General features: G+C 54.6%; 2 protein-coding genes across 5 annotated transcripts in view; one reads left to right on the top strand and one right to left on the bottom strand.

Annotated features, from left to right (window-relative positions):
* SPTB (spectrin beta, erythrocytic) overlaps positions 1 to 20,539 on the bottom strand; it is a 120,229-nt gene that overhangs the window by 84,305 nt on the left and 15,385 nt on the right. Inside the window, exon 1 of one of the 4 annotated variants that reach the window (XM_029913788.1) lies at positions 3,450 to 3,514. The exons of the other annotated variants lie outside the window; for them this stretch is intronic. The gene's annotated coding sequence lies outside the window, so the exon portion shown is untranslated. Of the gene's footprint in view, positions 1 to 3,449; positions 3,515 to 20,539 lie in introns of those variants that run through there. 4 annotated transcript variants of the gene reach the window in all.
* The window catches only part of CHURC1 (churchill domain containing 1), a 33,102-nt gene continuing 28,984 nt past the window's right edge, over positions 16,422 to 20,539 (top strand). Inside the window, exon 1 of the mRNA XM_026660995.2 lies at positions 16,422 to 16,544. Within this exon, the coding sequence (XP_026516780.1) occupies positions 16,422 to 16,544 (123 nt within the window). The remainder of the gene's footprint in view (positions 16,545 to 20,539) is intronic.

The raw sequence follows: 20,539 nt of genomic DNA, 5'->3' as shown, positions 1-20,539 counted from the left end.
AACTGAGTTCAGGGCCCCGTGGTGCCAGGCGCTGCACAGACACACAGCAAGAGACAGTCTCTGCTCTGAAGAGTTTGCAGTCTAAGTACACAGGGAAAGGAAACATTCAAGTCACACAGCAGGTGGGTGGCACAGCCAGGAACCATACCCAGGTCCCCAGACTCCCAGCCCAGAGGCCTGCCCAGAACAAACTCCCTCCCTGACTGCACTGTGGGACATTCCATTTCCTTAACACCAAGCAGCTAGGCTCCCCATGGGCCCAGACCTGCATTGCTGCAGCATGGCTGGGTCCCAGTAGACCTGCAGCAAAGTTTTAATGTGACGGGATTTCTTTTGGGAAGAAAGTACACCCGCCTGGCTCCCTGGGCAAATCCCCCTTTCCTGGGAGCAGCCACCTCACCTCCTTTCCAGGAGGTGTTTGCCTCTCCCATGCTGGCCTGGCTGCCGGCTGCCACGGGGTGGAATGCCGAGACAGCGCGCAGCTGACCCCGGAGCGCGGCGTGGTGCCGTGATCTCACTCCCGTTCCACGCGAGGCAGAGGGGAAGGGAAGGATGAGCAGGCCCTCTTACCCAGAACGCCTGTGGGGCATGTGTCATGAAAGCAACCCCCTCTAGCTCACTGATCTGCAGTCCCCATACCGTCCCCCCACCCGCTAGGAAAGGCCCCTAAGAGCTTGTCTGCACTTCAGTTTGTCGTAGGTCAACCCGAGGTGTTTTGGGTCCACAAACAAAATATCTCCTTGACGCTCGCCTGGCCCAGATGACGGGCTCAAACCAGAGGAACCATGGGAATTATAGAGGCTGATCCTGAGTCTCCATAATTCCATGGCCTTCTGGTAGGAACGCATCCCCCAGTGCACAGCACGAACAGTCCCCGAATGCATACAGACCAGCAGCTGCGCACTGCACCAGGGGATGTCTGCTTAGTGCTCATTCTGGCAGAGGGGAGGCAACATGAAACTTGATGGCGGGAGTGCAATGCAGCGTGTACAAACTGATTGTTGCGGGTCACTTAACGTCGGGGGGGAGGGGAGACCTTGCACCGAGTTAAAAGCGTAGACTTGCCGGCTTTGCCAGTTAACGTACTGGAGGGCAGCTAGGAGGGAGAGGGGCCGATCGCAGATGGCACTGGCTGCGGACGAGCCTTCTCGGTGCAATGGAAGATTCCGGACGGGAACCCAAGCACTCCTCCGGTTCCCTTTTGGAAGCTGGCAGGCTGTTGAAAGCTGAAGCGGAGAGCGAAAGAGCCATTTGCGGGTGTGGCGCTGGAGGCGGCCTGGCACAGAGCTCCCAAGGCGTGGCTTGATAGCATTATCATCCCGCGCCCCGAATAGCGCAAGTGGCGGTATCACCCGGAACAGCTGGAGCCAACCCGCCGCTATTCTGAGCACACGAAGCAGGCTCCCCGGGCGGCCTCCTCCTCCTCCTCGGCCGGGAATGAGGAAGAGCCTGGTGTAGAAATTCCCCTCTAAAAGTAGCACGGCTCCGAATAGCTTGGCATGGGCGATATCAGCCCCAGCTGTCCCGGGCGGGGGGAGGCGCCGCATGCCCATGCGGGTCATTTGGAAGACTGAGGTCTGAACGGTTACTATCTATAACTGTCTGGAAGCAATTGTCAATTCAGAAAGGGTCGGGTGTCTCTAGCAGCGCCAGCGCTCATGGGCCCAGCAAGCCCCACCCGGGAGATTTAGGAAGATTAAAGTTCTTCTTGCTAGGAAGAAAAGCCATTCCAGGGGGAGAGAATCAGGCAGTTCTCGCCATTTGGGGAAACAGCTGATGTCAAAGAATGTTCAGACTCCCCGCAGACAGAGGAACCGCAGGGGAAAGGGAGCCTGGCATTTTAATTTCCACCTGTTTTCCAGCTTTGGCCAGCAAGTATTTTCGAGTGGGGAGGGCAGAGGGGGAGCAGTACTTCACAGATCTTATGGGCAGAAAGGACCAGTGTGATCATAGAGTTTGGACTCCCCCATAGCACAGAACCATCCCACACCTCTTCTCCGCTACAAGTCCCAAGCCCGGGTGAGACCACGTCTGCAATACTGATTCCAGTTCTGGTCCCCCACGGTTGAGGCAGATGAACTCCAATGGGAAGAGGTGCAGAGAAGAGCTAGTAGGGTGATCAGGGGAACGGAGGGCCGACAATAGGGGCGGAGACTGGAAGACCTGGGCTTGTTTCGCCTGGCAAGTGCAGGAAGAGAGGCTCCGATTGCTGGGGGACACCAGGGAGGGTGAAGAGCTATTAAAGTTAGCAGACAAAGTTGGAACAAGTAGAAATGGCGAAAGACTGGCCAGCAGTGATCTGGGGCTGGGAACGAGAAGAAGGTTTCCACCCATCAGAGGAGGGAGGTCCAAGAACAGCCCCTCAAGAGGAGCAGTGGGGGCAAAGACCCTGAAGATGGGGCTGGAGCGGTTTATTTACAGGATTTTAGGGCAGGGGTGACCTGCAACAGCCGAGACAGGACTCGATGACCCAGGAGGGCATTCCCTGCCAGGTCCTCAGCCGGCACAAATCGGCAAGAGACGCCCATGGAGCAACACTAGTTCCCACCAACTGGGCGCATTGTCTCCAATGCAGCTGCGCTGATTTATACCAGCTGGGGACCTGGCTCCATTGGCTGCAACGGAGCTATGGCCAATTGGCACCAGCTGGAGATCTGCTTAATTAACTCCAATGGAGCGAGGGCCAACAGCAGCTGGAGATCTGGTCCCCCTGGCTCCAATGAAGCTATGACTGACTGACACCAGCTGGGGATGTGTCCCTGCACCCAGGTCCCTTCTGCCGGTCTCTGGAGCGCCGTCTGGGGGACGTTACAGAACCCCACGCTCTTTTCGAACGGAGTCAGGGATGGCCCCGGTCTCACTGGCCGTGCCGTGCATGGACTATTGCTTTAAGGACAGCGCCCATGCCCGTGTCTTTGGCTCAGGTTTGCAGGGGGCACCAGCAGGCTGTCCAGCACCCCATTCACATTGTTTCATTGGTGGGATAACTTGACTGCCTTGACGGGAGCTACATGGTAGACCCTGCTGCCTCGTACACGCAGGACCCCACGTGGCAGCCCACTACCTAGGCCTGTTTGCCATTCCATTCACCTCTTATTCGTTGATTTATGCAGCCCACTGCACAAGCCTCCAGGTACTTTGCAGCATTACAAGGTGTATAAATATTACAGGCAAAGACCCTCCCCTCCCAGCGCGAATGCAATCTGACCTCTGCCAGATCTGGTACTCAAAAGTCAGGGACCGGCAAGAGTTAAAGGTGCTTCTCCCGACCATATCCGAGACATTAACGCTTCGAATGGGAGCTGCACGCCACCCTGAACAGACTAGATTTGACCTTCAGAGTGGCCCTTAGCAGCTCCCAGCGAGACACGACGCCACGGCCATCTGGGAGGCGACTAGGGATCCAGGTGAAACTGCCAGGGAAAGGGAGGCCGGCAACAGATATTTACCAGTGCTGGGACTGGGCCAGGCCCGTCGGGTTCACACGCTTACTCCTTAGGAGAGTGCCACGGGATTTCCAACGACAAGTGGTGAGGGTCTCGCTGTTCATCTGACCCAAAAGACAGCAGCCCCAACCCCACCCAGGAGCACTGGATTTCCCCTGGATTCCTCCCTCTAAATACCGGTCAGGGCTGGCCCCGCTGAAGGGCGTGGCTTGGATCGGAGTGGGTCTGGCGTAGCATGCTTGTTGTCAGGCCACATGCCGTTCTCTCTTGGCAGCTATCAGCTGTCAGTGCAAACGTCCCCTGCTAGCCTAGCACACATGACGCTATCCGCTCTTGTCGTGTCCACGAACGCTGCTGGCTTTACAGCATGTGCCTTGTAGCACCCTGGCGTGCGGTCATGCTGTGCACACTATGTACACGGGTGTGTACACACCTGTCTGCTGTGGGAGTGTGTTCACAACACAGGCATTTAGCCTAGACATGCTAGTCGCTAACCTAGTGCAGCGGGACCTGGCATTGTAGGGTATGTGCCTTCACGCTGTCCACTCCCCACCCTATTGCCACACGCACTCTGCCCATTCTTGTGCCCGCCTGCTGTCAGAGCGGGCACCCACGGAAGCTCTGTGCCATCACCGGGCGCTTTGTGACTGCTCGCTCTCCGCTGGCATTAAGTACACATGCAGAGACTTCTCTTTCTCACTGCCTGGCCGGTGGGTCTTGCTCCAAATGGTCAGGGTCATTCTGACCACCAGATTCGGGTCAGATCAACCGGGACCTGAGGGAGGTGTTTCTCCTTCCTCTGCAGCACGGGGAGCGGTTCGCCTGCTGGGATTGGCTGGCCCTCTCTCACCTAATGAGTCCCCCGCCATTGCCTGGGTGGCACCTCCCCTGGTCTCTGCAGGTGGCTCGCAACAGGTTAGACGCCTGAGGGCTGAAATGCTTCAAGGTGTTGGGTAGCTGGGTGGTGCGGGTGGCCTCTACCAGATCAGAGTGGAATGATCTGATGGTCCCTTCTGGCCTTAAACTGCAGAAACTGCTAGCAGGAGAAATGTGATATGGGACCAAACTTCTGCAGCTCTGTGATGGGGCCGATCACCAGTGGGTGGAGTTTGTCCTAGCTCCCGCTGATGATCTGCCCCTGTGGGGACGGGTGACCCACGGCTCCCTGTGTGCTAGGCGGCCCCCTCTGAGCCACAGACACTCTGAATCTATTACAGCTTCCCCAGAGGGGAAGTGAGCCTGTCACTCCAGCTGTCCTGCCTTGTGCCTTGTGGGGTGGGAATCAGGACACCTGGGTTCTAGTCCCAACTCTGTGAGCCTAGACAAATTGCTTCCCCTCCGTGCCTCAGTTTCTCTCTCTCTCTCTTGAGACTGTAAGATCTTTGAGGCGTGGCCTGTCCCTCACTGTGGGGCTGGCACTCAGCATAACGCGGCCCTGATATCAGTTGGGGTCGTTAAGCGCGACTATAATACAAATTAGAAACAACGACCGAGGGGCTTATCTGTTCTCCTTTGGCAAGATTTAGACGAGCCCTGTCGCAGAACCGGCCTCTGGAGAAGAACAATAGCGTTGAATGTCGTTAGGGCGGGGGATCCAATCGAGCTGACAGCAGTCATTTAAAGAGTGGCTACTCTCAAACCTTTTAAGTCCTTTTCCATCGCGGTGCCTGAGCAATCCCATCTGACAGAGAAGGGCCATGGGCAAGGGCCTTTGTGTAGTGACGGATTCTCTAGGCTCCTGTGCTGATAAAGCAACCAGGCCCTGACTCCCTACGGGACGGCTCAGAAGAGGGCAGCATTAGGTCCAGGGGTAGGCGGGGTGGGCAGCCACCCTCGAGCCCGGCCTGCCACCTTTGCCCCCACCCTGTCACTTGCAAGCCAAGCAAAACGTGACGAGACCTTCCCCCGCCCTCCTGAGCTTGTCAGTTGCTCTGGTGGCACAAGGAGCAGAGCACAATCCAGGGAGCAGGGCGTGAACTTGTGGCCTCTTGATCCACACACTAAACCACGCAGCTCCGGTAGGCGAGACTGTAGCCGCCCCATCAGTTGCTAGCCGTGGCCCAGCCACCACTAGTGGGGACAGCGTGCTGCCTGGAGGGGCTTACCCAGGCCAGCCCATTTCACCCTGATTAGCTCTTCGCCATGCATCCCGGTGAGCCTGCGTTCCGGAGCCATGAGCATGCTGGGGGGGGTATGGGACTCTCAGCAATGCATGCATTGGGGGGGGGGTTCTCCTGTGGCCTGGACTCTAACCACACGGGCCAAGATCATCTAGGGGAGTGACGCTTTTCCTGTTAACCCCATGGCAACCATCTCCCCAGTGATTTAGACTATCATAGAATCATAGAAGATTAGGGTTGAAAGAGATGTCAGGAGGTATCTAGTCCAACCCCCTGCTCAAAGCAGGACCAATCCCCAACTAAATCATCCCAGCCAGGGCTTTGTCAAACCGGGCCTTAAAAACCTCTAAGGAAGGAGATTCCACCACCTGCCTAGGTAACCCATTCCAGTGCTTCACCACCCTCCTAGTGAAAAAGTTTTCCCTAATATCCAACCTAAACCTCCCCCACTGCAACTTGAGACCATTCCTCCTTGTTCTGTCATCTGCCACCACTGAGAACAGCCGAGCTCCATCCTCTTTGGAACCCCCCTTCAGGTAGTTGACGGCTGCTATCAAATCCACCCTCACTCTTCTCTTCTGCAGGCTAAACAAGCCCAGTTCCCTCAGCCTCTCCTCGTAAGTCATGTGCCCCAGCCCTCTGATCATTTTCTTTGCCCTCCGCTGGACTCTCTCCAATTTGTCCACATCCTTTCTGTAGTGTGGGGCTCAAAACTGGATGCAATACTCCAGATGTGGCCTCACCAGTGCTGAATAGAGGGGAATAATCACTTCCCTCGATCTGCTGGCAATGCTCCTACTAATACAGCCCAATATGCCGTTAGCCTTCTTGGCAACAAGGGCACACTGCTGACTCATATCCAGCTTCTCATCCACTGTAATCCCCAGGTCCTTTTCTGCAGAACTGCTGCTTAGCCTGTCTGTCCCCAGCCTGTAGAGGTGCATGGGATTCTTCCGTTCTAAGTGCAGGACTCTGCACTTGTTCTTGTTGAACTTCATCAGATTTCTTTTGGCCCAATCCTCCAATTTGTCTAGGTCACTCTGGACCCTATCCCTACCCTCCAGCGTATCTACCTCTCCCCCCAGCTTAGTGTCATCTGCAAACTTGCTGAGGGTGCAATTTATCCCATCATCCAGATCATTAATAAAGATGTTGAACAAAACCGGCCCCAGGACCGACCCCTGGGGCACTCCGCTTGATACTGAGACATTGAGCTGTTGATCACTACCCGTTGAGCCCGACAATCTAGCCAGCTTTCTATCCACCTTATAGTCCATTCATCCAATCCATAATTTTTTGACTTGCTGGCAAGAATACTGTGGGAGACCGTATCAAAAGCTTTGCTAAAGTCAAGATATATCACGTCCACTGCTTTCCCCAAATCCACAGAGCCAGTTATCTCATCATAGAAGGCAATCAGGTTGGTCAGGCATGACTTGCCCTTGGTGAATCCATGTTGACTGTTCCTGATCACCTTCCTCTCCTCCATGTGCTTCAAAATGGATTCCTTGAGGACCTGCTCCATGATTTTTCCAGGGACTGAAATGAGGCTGACCGGTCTGTTGTTCCCCGGATTCTCCTTCTTCCCTTTTTTAAAGACTAGGCCTCCCCACTCCCTGTAGGGTCTATTGCTCGCACAGACCCCAAACCTAGGCTCTGCAGGGGTGAGAGAACGCGCCGGCCAGCTGCCTCGCAGCCTCTGTTGTGTTGGCTGGGGGGGGGGGGGGGGAGCCTGCAGCAGCTCCGCTTTCTCCTGCTGCCCTTTCACCTTCTCTTGGGTTTCTTTAGATTGGGTAATTCGATGATGACTTTTACTTCATTCTTCAGCAAACAGCGGCATTAGCTAGCTTAATAGAGCACTTGTTACAGCCATCTCCAGCATCGTGCAAACCTAGGAGTGGTGTGCCGGGGAAAATCAGAGAATTTATCTATAATATTTATCTGCCCCCCATCACGACAGTAGCCCAGGCCCACTTCAGTGCTGAAATATTGAACCTCACGCACCCCAGTGCAGGGGTATGAGCCCCATTTTTCAAATGGGGATAAGAGAGGCTAAGTGACTTGCCCAAGGTCACACAGGAAGTCTGGAGCAGAGCAGGGATTTGACACAGGTCACCGGCTAGCACCCTAACCACAAGGCCATCCTTCCTTTCATCTTGCATTGCTGATGGAGGGGACCACTGATTAGCAAGTCCAATGGTGCAGCCCCCGACCCTGCTTGGGTTTTGTTCAGCGGCCCGCGGGAGCCCTGCAGCTCAGGAGGCAGCGGAAGCACGACCCGTCCTCGGGAAAGCAACTGGAGTGGGGAACGAGGTGGGCGCATTTTGCAGTTGCTCGACAAAGTCCTGCGTTTTCCGTGTGCGCTGGTTCAGAACCCACTCCCGCAGGTCTGGGAAAGCAAAGCGCTCGCAGAGTTCCAAACAGAACCAGCTGGAAAATGGGCGTGGCACCTCGCGGGACGGCCCAAGATTTCAAACACCGACTTCAGCCTCAGATCGAGACAAAAAGGCAAATTCTTGGAATTTTTGCAAGATGAAACATTCTGAAATATTTCATTCACGGCCTTATCGACACGTGTCTTTTGCACTGAGACTTTTAGATTATATCCTATTACACGGTGGTTTCTACTATGCCAGTCTAACCATTTTGATTTTATAAGACAATATAATGATCATGTATTGTTATTTGTATTCATATCGCATCTCGGCGCCACAATCATGGCCCCATTGTGCTAGGCGCTGCAGCGACCCAGGACAAGGAGATGGTCTGTGCCCCACAGAGCTTCCCAACTAGTTTAAAAGAACAGAAGAGGCGAAACGCTAAAGCTGGAACACAGGGTTTTGATGCTCTCCTGTGAGGGCGTCGATGAAATCGATATGTTCTCACCAAGCGTTGCAGTTTTGTCCAAGCAGCGTTTTCTGTCGGAAGGTTTCCCACCAGCTCTCGTTTTCGGTGGATAGGCGATAAGATTGGCCCTCGTAGCAAGGGACTTTGTCCAACAATGTAATCCAGGGCACGCTGCTTTGGGAAACGTCTCGCCAGGCTTTCCGAGTATTTGTATCCTACTGCTTCCCACGGATGTTTAGAGCGTTTCTGCCTTGCACGACAACAGAGTCGCTATATTATAATGTGACGCCAGCCCGAGCAACTGGCCACACTGAATCCGAGAGGCTCATTTGCTTTTGTGTTATGAGCTCCATCTGCCATCCCTGAAGCATAGGCTGGGTAGGAACCGCAGCCAGCCTGCAGCCACCCTGCTCATAGGCCTCAGCAGTGCAACGTAGCTCCCACGTGCTCACTCACACAGGTGCTCCATTCCCTGTGGGCCTATACAGTGCCAGGGGCGTCGGAACGGGAGGGGGGGCAGGGGGCCATGGCTATGCCCTCCCACTTTTTACAGGGCAAGGGCAAGCAATGGGGGGGGGCGGGGAAGGGGGAGGAGGGGGCGGGGCCCGGGGGGGGAGAAGGGGGAGGGTGAGGGCAGGGCCTTGGGGGGAAGGGGCAGCGCGGGGAGGCGGGGCCACGGTTCGGATGCTGGTGTCCCCCCCCCTTCAGGGAACTTCCGCCGCTCCTGTACAGTGCTAGATGGAGAAAATCCCACTGATCCATTCGCTGCTGTTAAGATGCGGTGACTCCGAGAGGCGGATTTCTTCTGAATTCCAACCCAACCTTGCCAACCAGCAGCCATTTTAACAGCAGCAGCACCTCCACCTCTTTCCTCCAGCAAAGAGGAAATGCACCAGGATGAAACGCACATTCCCGGGTTTGTACACTTCCTCGCCTGGCGACACGGGCGTGCCAGGGGCTCACCGCAGACAGAACCTGCTTTGGGGGCCGATCACCCTAGAACCGCCGCAAGCAAGACTGGCGGCTTCCCTGACTATTTTTCCAAGCATACCACTACTCGCAGAAAAGCTGCTGCCGAAATTAACAGGGTCAGGGGCTGCCACTGACTGAGCTCCCACCGTGCCCCGCGCAGAACGTCAAAGCTGGGCAAAGGAGGCGTCTCAGAGGGGCAGACCCGGCCTTGTAACAGTCTCCCGCCCGCCCCGTCTGCGTAATAACTATAAACAAGTTTGGGGCACTAGTTACAGCGCGGCTGCCTGCCACAACACGGTAGAAGTTTAGACACTTTAAGGCCAGACGGGACCATTCTGATCATCCTGTCTGACCTCCTGAATAGCCCGGGCCAGGCACCCTCACCCAGTGATCCCTGCACTGAGGCCAGAACTGCTGGCACAGCAGAGCTGCCAGATGATGGAGAATCTGCTCCATCTCTGGGTCAGCTAATTCCCCTGCCTGTTAACATACGAGCCTTGCCTCCAGTTGGAAATTGTCTAGCTGCCAGCCATTGGCTCTCATGCTCGAACCTTCTGCTGTCAGACACCTCCCCTCTTTACCTTCTCGTGAATCCTTTGGCTGTGGCTACACTAAGTCTTTACTCCTCGGGGAATTTTGCGCCACTGCGTGTGCACAGAATTCATCTCCCCCGCAGATTTATTTGCTTCCCTGCAGAAAAATGACTTTCTTACAGGAAAGCAAAGGGATGCTGTAAGAGCGGTCATGCACCCCTCCCTAGCAGCACAGGTACATCGTTTCAGGCACCCGGAGCAGCCGGTGGAGAGGTAAATCACCGCAGGGCTGGGGACACCCCAACCGGTGGCTCCTACCCTGCGCCGGGATCAGATGCTACTCTCGGCTGAGCTGGAGGCAGGAGAGGACAGGGCTTCCTCTTCCCCTGCAAGGAGTGGCTGGGGCTGTGTCAGACCCACCCCCAGAAACCTCCCCCAGCTGCAGGAAGCTCACCAGCCTCCCCTCCTTCCAGCCCCTATCGCTCCTCAGCCGCGGGGAGAGGGGTCACTGTACAAGGAGCTGCTCTCCCATCCACCCAACCTCTGTGCATCCAGACATCCCGGACCCGGACCCCTCCACCAAACCTCACTCTGTACACCCAGATCCCGCCCCCACAGCCCTCCATACCCGAACCCCACCCCACTGAACCTCAACCCCTGCATCTGGAGCCCCCCTGTAATCATACCCCCTGCCTCCCGACCCCCACCTCTGCACCCAGACCACTCCCCACTGAGCTTCCTGCACTCAACCCCCACCCTTATGAGCCCCACCCCCTTGCACCACCCTGAGCCCCCACATCCAGACCCCCACCCCACTCACCCCCAACTAGCTGCACCCAGACCCCCAAGCCCCACTCCCCCAGCACCCAGGGGATGTCATGAAGGCCAAAACTACAACTGAGTTCAAAAAAGAATGAGATCAGTTCATGGAGGATAGGTCAGTCAATGGCTATTAGCCAAGATGGTCAGGGACACAACCCCAGGCTCTGGGTGTCCTTAAACTTCTGACTGCCAGAGGCTGGGACTGGATGACAGGGAACAGATCGCTGGATAAATTGCCCTGTTCTGTTCATTCCTTATGACGCATCTGGCACTGGCCACTGTCAGAAGACAGGATACTGGGCTAGATGGACCATTGGCCTGACTCGGTATGGCCATTCTTATGTTATGTTTAGAAATTTATGGCCATCAGAGTTAAGGACAATAAAAAGGAATTGTTTTAAGGTAACAGGAACAAAAATAATCCTAATAATGGTATTGGTCCATTACTAGATGGAAATAGTAGAATCATAAATAATAATGCAGAAAAGGCAGAAGTGTTCAATACATATTTGTATTTGGGGAAAAAACATCACCCGATGATGATGACATTTTTTCCCATCCCACTAGTATCTCAGGAGGATGTTAAACAGAGGCTACAAAAGTTATTAGCCGGTTTAAAATCAGCAGGTCCAGATAACTTGCCCCCAAGAGTTGTAAAAGAGCTGGCTGAGGAGCTGGAAGTGTTGATTTTCAATAAGCCGGGAATGCTGGAAGAAAGCTAATGTTCTGCTAATGTCTAAAAAGGATAAATAGCACGATCCAGGTAATTATAGGTCTTCCAGCCTGACATCAATTCTGGGGAAGATAACGGAGCGGCTGATACGGGACTTGATTAATAGAGAATTAAAGGGCGGAAATGTAATAATGCCAGTCAACATGGATGTATGGAAGACAGAACCTGCCAAACTAACGTGATATCTTTTTTCGATGAGATGACAAGTTTGGTTGATAAAGGTAATAGTACTGATGTAATAGACTTAGACTTCGGTAAGGCATTTGACTTGGTACCGCGTAACATTTTGATGAAAAAACTAAAAACTAACATGAGACAAGGTGGGTGAGGTAATATTATCTTTTATAGGACCAACTTCTTTTGGTGAGAGAAAAGCTTTTGAGCCATACAGAGCTCTTCTTCGGGTTTAGGGGTCATGGTGGATAATCAGCTGAACATGAACTCCTGTGATGCTGTGGCCAAAGGGGCTAATGTGATCTCTGGATGCATAAATGGGACTCTTGAGTAGGAGTAGAGAGGTTATTGTACCTTTGGATGTGGCACTGGTGCGACCACTGCTGGAATCCTGTGTCCAGTTCTGGTGTCTGCAATTCCAGAAGGATGTTGATAAATTGGAGAGAGGTCAGAGAAGAGCCGTGAGAATGTTTAACGGATTAGAGAGAAAATCTGCCTTACAGCATGTGACGTTATTGATATAATCGGGGACCATATAGATCATTGTTGCAACCAAGGTCCTGTAGTGGCACCCAAATCTTGTATAAAGGGGGTCAAATGAGTGGTCTAAGACAAGGTTATGGTTTGCTGGTTATAATTATGCTGTCTATATGTGTGTATCAATTTTGTAGTTGAAGTTATGAATATTGGCTCTATACTGTCTGTATTTCAAACTTATGCTATGCTTCTGGGTGACATCCCAGACAAGTTGGTGTTAGCTCTGCCTAGCCTGCTTGATGGCCCATTAAGGACCATCAGGTATACAATTGACCCATGGAGAGAAGGCAAATACGCCTTGTGACTCAGCAAAGTATGCAGGGACTGGCCCATGTGACTCCAGACTCCATTTTGCTGTAATTTTCCACAGTGAGAACAAAGAGGTGTTCTTACACCTGGAAAAAACTATATAAGGCTGATGCCTCATCTCCATTTTGTCTTCAATCCTGCTTCTTACCTCTGGAGGGACTTCGCTACAATCAGAAGCTCTACACCAAGGACTGATGACCCATCCCAGGTGGGGATGTATTCCAGAGACTTGATTTGAACCTGCAGTTTATTCTATCTCTGCTGCAAGCCTGAACCAAGAACTTTGCCATTACTGTATGTAATTGATCCCATTTAACCAATTCTAACTCTCATCTCTATCTTTTTCCTTTTATGAATAAACCTTTAGATTTTAGATTCTAAAGGATTGGCAACAGCGTGATTTGTGGGTAAGATCTGACTTGTATATTGACCTGGGTCTGTGGCTTGGTCCTTTGGGATCAGGAGAACCTTTTTTCTTTTATTGGGGTATTGGTTTTCATAACCATTTGTCGCCATAACGAGTGGCACTGGTGGTGATAGTGGGAAACTGGAGTGTCTAAGGAGATTGCTTGTGAGACTTGCGGTTAGCCAGTGGGGTGAGACCGAAGTCCTCTTAGTCTGGCTGGTTTGGTTTGCCTTAGAGGTGGAAAAACCCCAGCCTTGGGCTGTAACTGCCCTGCTTTAGCAATTTGTCCTGAATTGGCACTCTCAGTTGGGTCCCGCCAGAGCCGCATCCTCACACAGCAATAGACTCAAGAAGCTCCATCGATTAGCTTAACAAAGAGAAAGTTAAGGGCTGACATGATCACAGGCTACAAGTACCCGCATGGGGAAGAAATATTTGATAATCTAGCAGAGAAGGTCTAACAGGATCCAGTGGCTGGAAGCTGAAGTTAAACAAATTCAGACTGGAAATAAGGTGTACATTTTTAACAGTGAAGGTAATTAACCATTGGAACAACTTACCAAGTGTCGTGGTAGATTCTCTATCGCTGGCTATATTTAAATCAAGACTGGATGTTTTTCTACAAGCTGCTCTAGGGATTATTTGGGGGCAGGTCTCTGGCCTGTGTTACACTAGACTAGATCAGGGGTGGGCAAACTACGGCCCACGGGCCATTTTAAGCCGGCCCGCGGGTCGCACCACGCGGCTCGGCCCTGCTCCAGCCGTGGCGCTGGGTTGGGGCTGCACCACGCTTGAGGTAAGCGCCGCTCGGAATCTGCACCCCTGAGCCTCTCCCCACGCCTCAACCCCCTGCCCCAGCCCTGATCCCCCTCCTGCACCCCAAACCCCTCATTCCCAGCCCCACCCCAGAGCCCGCACCCCCAGCCAGAACCTGCACCCCTTCCCGCAACCCTGCCCCAGCCCTGATCCCCCTCGCGCCCGCCGAACCTCTCGGTCCCAGCCCAGAGCACCCTACTACACCCCAAACTCCTCATCCCCAGCCCCACCCCAGAGCCCTCACCCCCTCCCGCACCCCAACCCCAATGTTGTGAGCATTCATGGCCGACCATACAATTTCTATTCCCCGATGTGGCCCTCGGGCCAAAAAGTTTGCCCACCCCTGGGCCAGATTATGACAATGGTCCCTTCTGACCTTGGAATCTATGAAATTGCAAAACAAACCAGCTAGCAAAAAAGGGAGCATTTGTATCTACAGACAGTGTCTCCTCCCCCAGCCATGCCATTGTACGCTGGGTGGCTTGAAAGAGTGCGAGCTGCCCTGAGATCCCACAGGTGTGGTGGCACGATGCCCAGCACAATGAGGCTCTGGTGCCAATCAGGACTGTGGGTATAACTGATAGAAACACCCAGGGAACGTAGGCGTCCCGACCCCATTGAACGCCAATGGGCCTCCACGGTGGCCAGTGGGGAGTGTCTGGAATTAGCCCCCAGCCCAGTCCCACATGGTTATAAGATACACGCAGCCTGGTTTTGTCTGCGCTCGGCCTACGGCTGGGGAACCATAAGTGTCTCTTGGCTCCACAGCAGCTGGGTGTCTTATTTTGGGAGTTGGCAGCCTCAGCCAGTGCCCTGGCCTCAACACAAGCCTGAGCCAGCAGAGACGCTGTGACAGGGAGGAGAAAGGAAGGGTAACTTAACAGCCCCAGCAAAGTCATTTCCCCACAGCCACGGCTCTGCCCACCTCCCCCAGTAGCACGCTCCGAGCGGCCGGAGGCCCAAGTGCCGCAGAGATGCGGCAGTGCTGGGGCATGGGAGCGGGGCAAGGGCAGGCGCAGGGAAGCCGATGACAGCTTTCTGCTGCCACTGTCTCTGCTCCCTCCGCCGTGGAGGCCGGAGACGTTCCAGGGCAGGAGCTGCCACCCGCTGCTCTCCACAAAGCAAGCCTGGGGGCCCACAGTGCCAGCCCTTTGCCCGACGCCCCAGCCTGCCCAGCGCGGTCACCTGGCTGGGCTCCAGCTTTCCACACTCAAGGAAGTTACAGGAAAGGAAACACACACAGACACACACCCCGGATTGCAGACCCTTCCACGGGCTTGGTCTGGGTCTGATCCACACTGAGTCAGCCAGGCCTGGAACAGAGGGGGGCGGAAATCGGGGAATGCAGAGCTGAGATAGGAAACAATGAGAGGTCATGTAGCAGGCAGGCCCCACGGGAAACCAGCTCTCACTGGGAATGGATGAGACACACACACACACAAGTGTCTCTCTCACACACACACACACAAAAGTCTCATGCACACACAAGTGTCTCACACACACACACGTGTCTCTCTCACACACATACACACACACAACTGTCTCTCGCACACACACACACGAGCCTCACACGAGTGTCTCTCTCTCACACACACACACGCAAGTGTCACACACACACACGAGTGTCTCACACACACATACATGAGTCACACACGAGTTTCACACACACACACACGTCTCTCTCTCTCACACACGAGAGAATCTCTCACACACCCAGATACACACACACATACATGAGAGTCATACACACACAAGTGTCTCTCTCTCTCTCTCACACACACACACACACACACACGAGTATCTCACACACACACACGAGTGTCTCTCTATCACACACACACACATACATGAGTCACATACAAGTGTCACACTCATACACGAGTCTCTCACACACACTCACGAGAGAATCTCTCACACACACAGACATGAGAGAGTCTCACATACATGTAACCAGGATCTTGCCAGAACATGGGGTGCGGGAGGGTGTTGGGGGTGTGTCCAGGGTAGGGGATGGGCACACACATGTGATAGCTACTGCTGGGTTCTGGCTCTCACGGGGTATTCCCCCCCCCCCCCAGGCTGCCCTGGGTGTGAGCATGCGGGGCTGGGGCTGTGGGCCAGGGTCACGGCCGAGCGTAGCGGAATCAGGCACTCAGGCCTGAAGCCCCGCACTTGTGCGTGGCTCGCGCTGTCTGCTGCAGGAGCAGGGACAAAAGGTGGGCAACTTCTCACAGCTCTTCCCACACCTCCCTCCCGCCAGGCTGGCACACACTGTCCAGGGGAGGGAGGGGGGCGGTGGGGACAGGGGCTGTGCTCTCCAGAGTGGTGGGACGGACCCCGCTGGTAAAGGGCTGGAGATCCCAGCCGCTGCTCTCCCCATAATGACTGGGCTGGATTTCACCTGCTCCCCCCCTCCACAGGGCGTGCTCCCTGCAGTGCGCCCAGCTGCCCACTGGCAGCGCCAGAGAAGGGGTACCCCCTGGCAATGGTGTAACCGGGAGAAAAAGTCGCGCTCTCACAGCTGGGTCAGAGACATGGGACTTGTTCCGGGCGCTCCCGGCTGCACTCCCCGCCTGCCGTATGGGGAGCGACGGTCCCCATGGCACAGCCCATCCCAAGGATGGAAAATGCTTGTTAATCTCTGTCCCGCTGCCCTGCCCAGTGACGCTGGCCCCCAGGGGTGGCAGTGGTGAGGGAGCGCCAGGGATGGCCATCTTCAACGCCGGCACACGGACACATGCATCCCGTCGGCACGGGCCCAACTGCGCTTCCACGCGGCAGCCTCAAGGTCGGCCCGAGGGCCGGCAGGAACAAGCGATACAAGTGAATGTGAGCTGACGGGCGGTGCCGCTCCTTCTCCAGCCGCCGTGGCCCGGCACCCCGGGCGGGGGCAGAGAATCGATGCGCCGGGAAAGGCGAGTGGCAAAGCGCTACCCCCGTTCAGTGCTGCTGGAAGTTGCACGATCCTCAGCAGAGAAGAGCCCTGTTGTAACAGGCAGAGCCCGTCTCCATGTCCCGAGGCTCAGCACCCCGCCTATGGATAAGGGGAGCAAGGAACCGCTGCATCGTTCAACCACTGGGACGCGTCTCCGCCGATGTAAGTAGCATCAGCGGCTCCTCCAAGAGGGCAGACGCGGCCGTCCCTCTCCCACCACGCACTGACTCTGTCCTAGCGCTCTAGGAACCAACCAGGCTTCCGGCTGTCCTGCTCTCACTGTGCCCAAGGGGACTCGATCCGGCTGCCAGCCCATCCCCACAATCCACAGGCCTCTGCCCAGACAGCAGCCCAGCCCAGAAGCACGGGACGGCAGAGTCTGTGGGATCTAGCGTTCTTCTTTGGGAGGGTGCTGGGGGGGAAGCAAATAAAGAAACAACCCTTTTCCAGACACATCACGTTTCCCCAGAAGTCAACGCCCAAAGGTGTCCTGGCCCGGCCGACTAGCCAACACTGGGCACATCCTGAGAGCAGGGACTGGCTGCAGTGAGCCTCCCATGTCAATTAATCTACAGGATGTATGCACACGCTGACACTCCACAGGCTAAAAATAGAGCTCAGTGACATAAACCAGAGTATAATCTCTGCTCCCTTCGGAGAAGTGTCCCCCGCCACAGACCTCCCCTGCCTTGCCAAGCCTCACCGGTTAGGGATCAGCAAGCAGGCTCCCCCCCCCAATACAATCCTCTTTAAAATCATCTGATTTTCTCCCCCAAACAACCCACGAGGTTCCCTTTCTTTGCCTTCTAAGTTTCAGAGCCTCAAGGGGCTAGCTTTTCAAGCTTTTGTCTGCAACCACGTGGGCTAGACTTACTGTTTTCAAAGGAGGAAAGATTCTCACCTGACTCCAGCAGCTGGCGCTTTACAACAATACCAAATATTGTGAGAGTCATGGAAAAAACCCCATACGAGCTGGCAGCACTGTAGCCCGTGCTTAAACTTGCCTTTTCCAAGGCAGTGGTACAGGCACTAGCCCAGGACTTGAGACCTCATTTCAAGTCCCTACTCTGCCACAAAGTTCCTGTGTAACCTTGGCCAGGCCACTTTGCCTCTCCGTGCCTCAGTTTCCCATCTGTAGTACCATTATTTGTATTACCACAGCACTTAGGAGCCCAGGCCTCAGCCAGGACCCCATTGTGCCAGGTGCTGGACAAACAAGATGGGCCCTGCTCCAAGGTGCTTACAATCTATGTGAAATCCGGTCAAGGGGTCTACTCACTGCAAGAGCACATCCCCATAGCCAGAGGTGGCACAGCAGGGGTATCCCTGGATGATCCCCCTGCCCACAGTCACTCCATCACTGCAGTGGTCTCTCTTCCTGCCACTCGGCCCTCCGGTCTGGTCACGCTTTAGTCCACACCTTCTGGGGTAACAGAGAGTCCAACCCAGCTATAGTCCTGGGGTCTTGCAGCAGGTCTTCCCTCCATCTCTGGGCTCTGTGGTCCTCACACCCCTTATCTCAGGGGCTTCACCCCACCTTCCTCAGTGGCTGGGAGGGGAATGCAGGCCCTTTCTCTACTCTGGGCTTCAGCCCTGGGGGCTGGCAGCTAAGGTCTGCTCCCTCAGACTTCTAGCTGCCCCTCTGGACCCCCTCCCACCTCTGCTGCAAACTTCCCGGCTTTATCACCACCCAGCTCCTCCCCAGCTGGGCCCCACCCTCAGTGAAGCCTGGACTTAACAGGCCTCTCAGGCCCCTATTAACCCCTTCAGGGCCTGTGTGGGTACACCTCCCCTCCCCAGGTGTTGTGAGGTGTGACCAAGAGGGAGTTGTTTGTAGTGTTTGAATGATGCTGATGCTTGCCTCAGTTTCCTCCTACACCTTGCATGGCTACCCAGTGTGGGGGGAAAGGATGAGATCTGCTCTCAGGCAGAACAAGAGGCGAAGGCGGGCGGGTGTCACCTCCCTGTCTGGCCCATTAAAGAAGACAAATCAAGAGCCTGACAAAGAGACGCCTCAAGGCCTGAGCAATCCACTGAAACCCGGGGCAGGTGGGATGTGGGAACTGGAAAACAAAGGGGGAAAGGAGTCAGGTGATGGGGAGAGGGGCTGCCCCTGGGGACTCAGGGTCTCTCCTGTGTGGACAAAGGGACAAGAGAGGGAGCCAGAGATGAGGTCCTGGCTCTCCAGGGTACTGGGTTGGGGGAAGGGCTAATAGCTATGACTCAAGGGTTGCCTTGTTATGCAAAGGCTGCGGGTGTCTCTGTAAATACATACTTAGGCCTGGTCTACACTACGGGATTAATTCGGATTTAGCAGCGTTAATTCGAATTAACCCTTCACCCGTCCACACTGCAGAGCCATTTAGTTCGAATTAAAGGGTGCTTTAAATCGATTTCTGTACTCCACCTCGACGAGCGGAGTAGCGCCAAAATCGATTTTGTTAATTCGAATTAGGGTTAGTGTGGCCGCACACCACCGAATTAATGTGGTTAAAATAAATGGGGTAGTGTGGCCGCACACCACCGAATTAATGTGGTTAAAAACCGAATTAATGTGCTTAGTGTGGCCGCGCACAATCGAATTTATACAACCTGTTTCCCAAATTCGAATTACCTAAATTCGGATTAATCCCGTAGTGTAGACATACCCTCAGGGGGGCTTTGTGCTGGAAGGGACATGGTACACACCTCCTGCAGAGGGCTGGATTCGGTGCAGGGAGCCCCGGAGAGAGTCAGGGATTGCTGGTGCTGAGAGCCCAGTGTCGGAGGGGTGGAGGCCGCGGGCCTGCCCCTGCGGAGCTGTGTGGAGCCTGGTACACTAAAGGGTCACTCCCAGGGGACTGGTTTCAGAGTAGCAGCCGTGTTAGTCTGTATCCGCAAAAAGAACAGGAGTACTTGTGGCACCTTAGAGAGGTGCCACAAGTACTCCTGTTCTTTTTCCCAGGGGACTGGTGACCGGCTAGGGCATAGACCAGACCCTGTGACTCCGTGACACCAGGCTAAATCCATTAACACACATACTCCAGCAATGGGGGCCATATAAACACCTACGCTAGATAGACCAGCCTGCCCAAAGTAACAGGGTAGAACAACAAGAACCAGAAATCATGCTGGTGCCTGAGATCACACTAAAGAAACACTTTAAACTTTGGGGAACTGCACAACGCTTCAGAGCACCAGAGCGACTGGAGAATCCGGGCCTGTTTTCAACACAGAAGTGAAGCGTGGAGGGTGGGAAATCAAGGCAGGGTCTGAGAGATGGTGTCTGAGGGGGGGGAGGGGGAGGCAGAGTAGGACATGTGACTGCTCTTCCGTTCGGAGCATTGCCAGCGCGTTGGGTATGTGTCTTAACGCGGCGCATGAGGTATAAGGGGAGGAATTCTCCATGGTAATCGACACTCGGCCGGGCTGGCTGAACAGCGAGGTATCCGGCCTAGTAACCAGAGAGCCGGCACCTATGGGCAGATCAGACTCACTGCAACCGTCGGGACAGACCCTGGCTCAGAAAAAGTCAGAGCGCTTTCAAGTCTGGACATAAGCTGAGACGCCTGCTTCTGAGAACAAGAATGGAAAGAGCGCCCCTCCATTAGGTATAGCAAGCGTCCGTGCCCACCTGGTCACTGAGCCACTTGGGTGACTTTCATCAGGCTAATCACAGATTGTTATACAGGAAAACCAAATTTCCTGATCACCCAATTTACTAAAGGGCGATCAAAAACGTAGCCAACACAGAGCTCACGCTGTGTCTGATTGCTGTGAATTTCAGACCCCCCCCACAGGGTGCAGGAAACGTACCCTGTCTTGTGTCCCCTCCATCTCTCACAGTGCTGGGTCTGGGGGAGGGGGGTCTCCTTTTAATTAACGGGTGTCAACTGCTGACGTGAGAGGC

The sequence above is a fragment of the Terrapene carolina genome, unplaced genomic scaffold (genome assembly GCF_002925995.2).
Source record: "Terrapene carolina triunguis isolate 2854851 unplaced genomic scaffold, T_m_triunguis-2.0 Scaffold926, whole genome shotgun sequence".
NCBI classification, from domain to species: Eukaryota; Metazoa; Chordata; order Testudines; family Emydidae; genus Terrapene; species Terrapene triunguis.
Note: the sequence above shows the minus strand (reverse complement) of the source record. Positions and strands in the feature narration are given on the sequence as shown.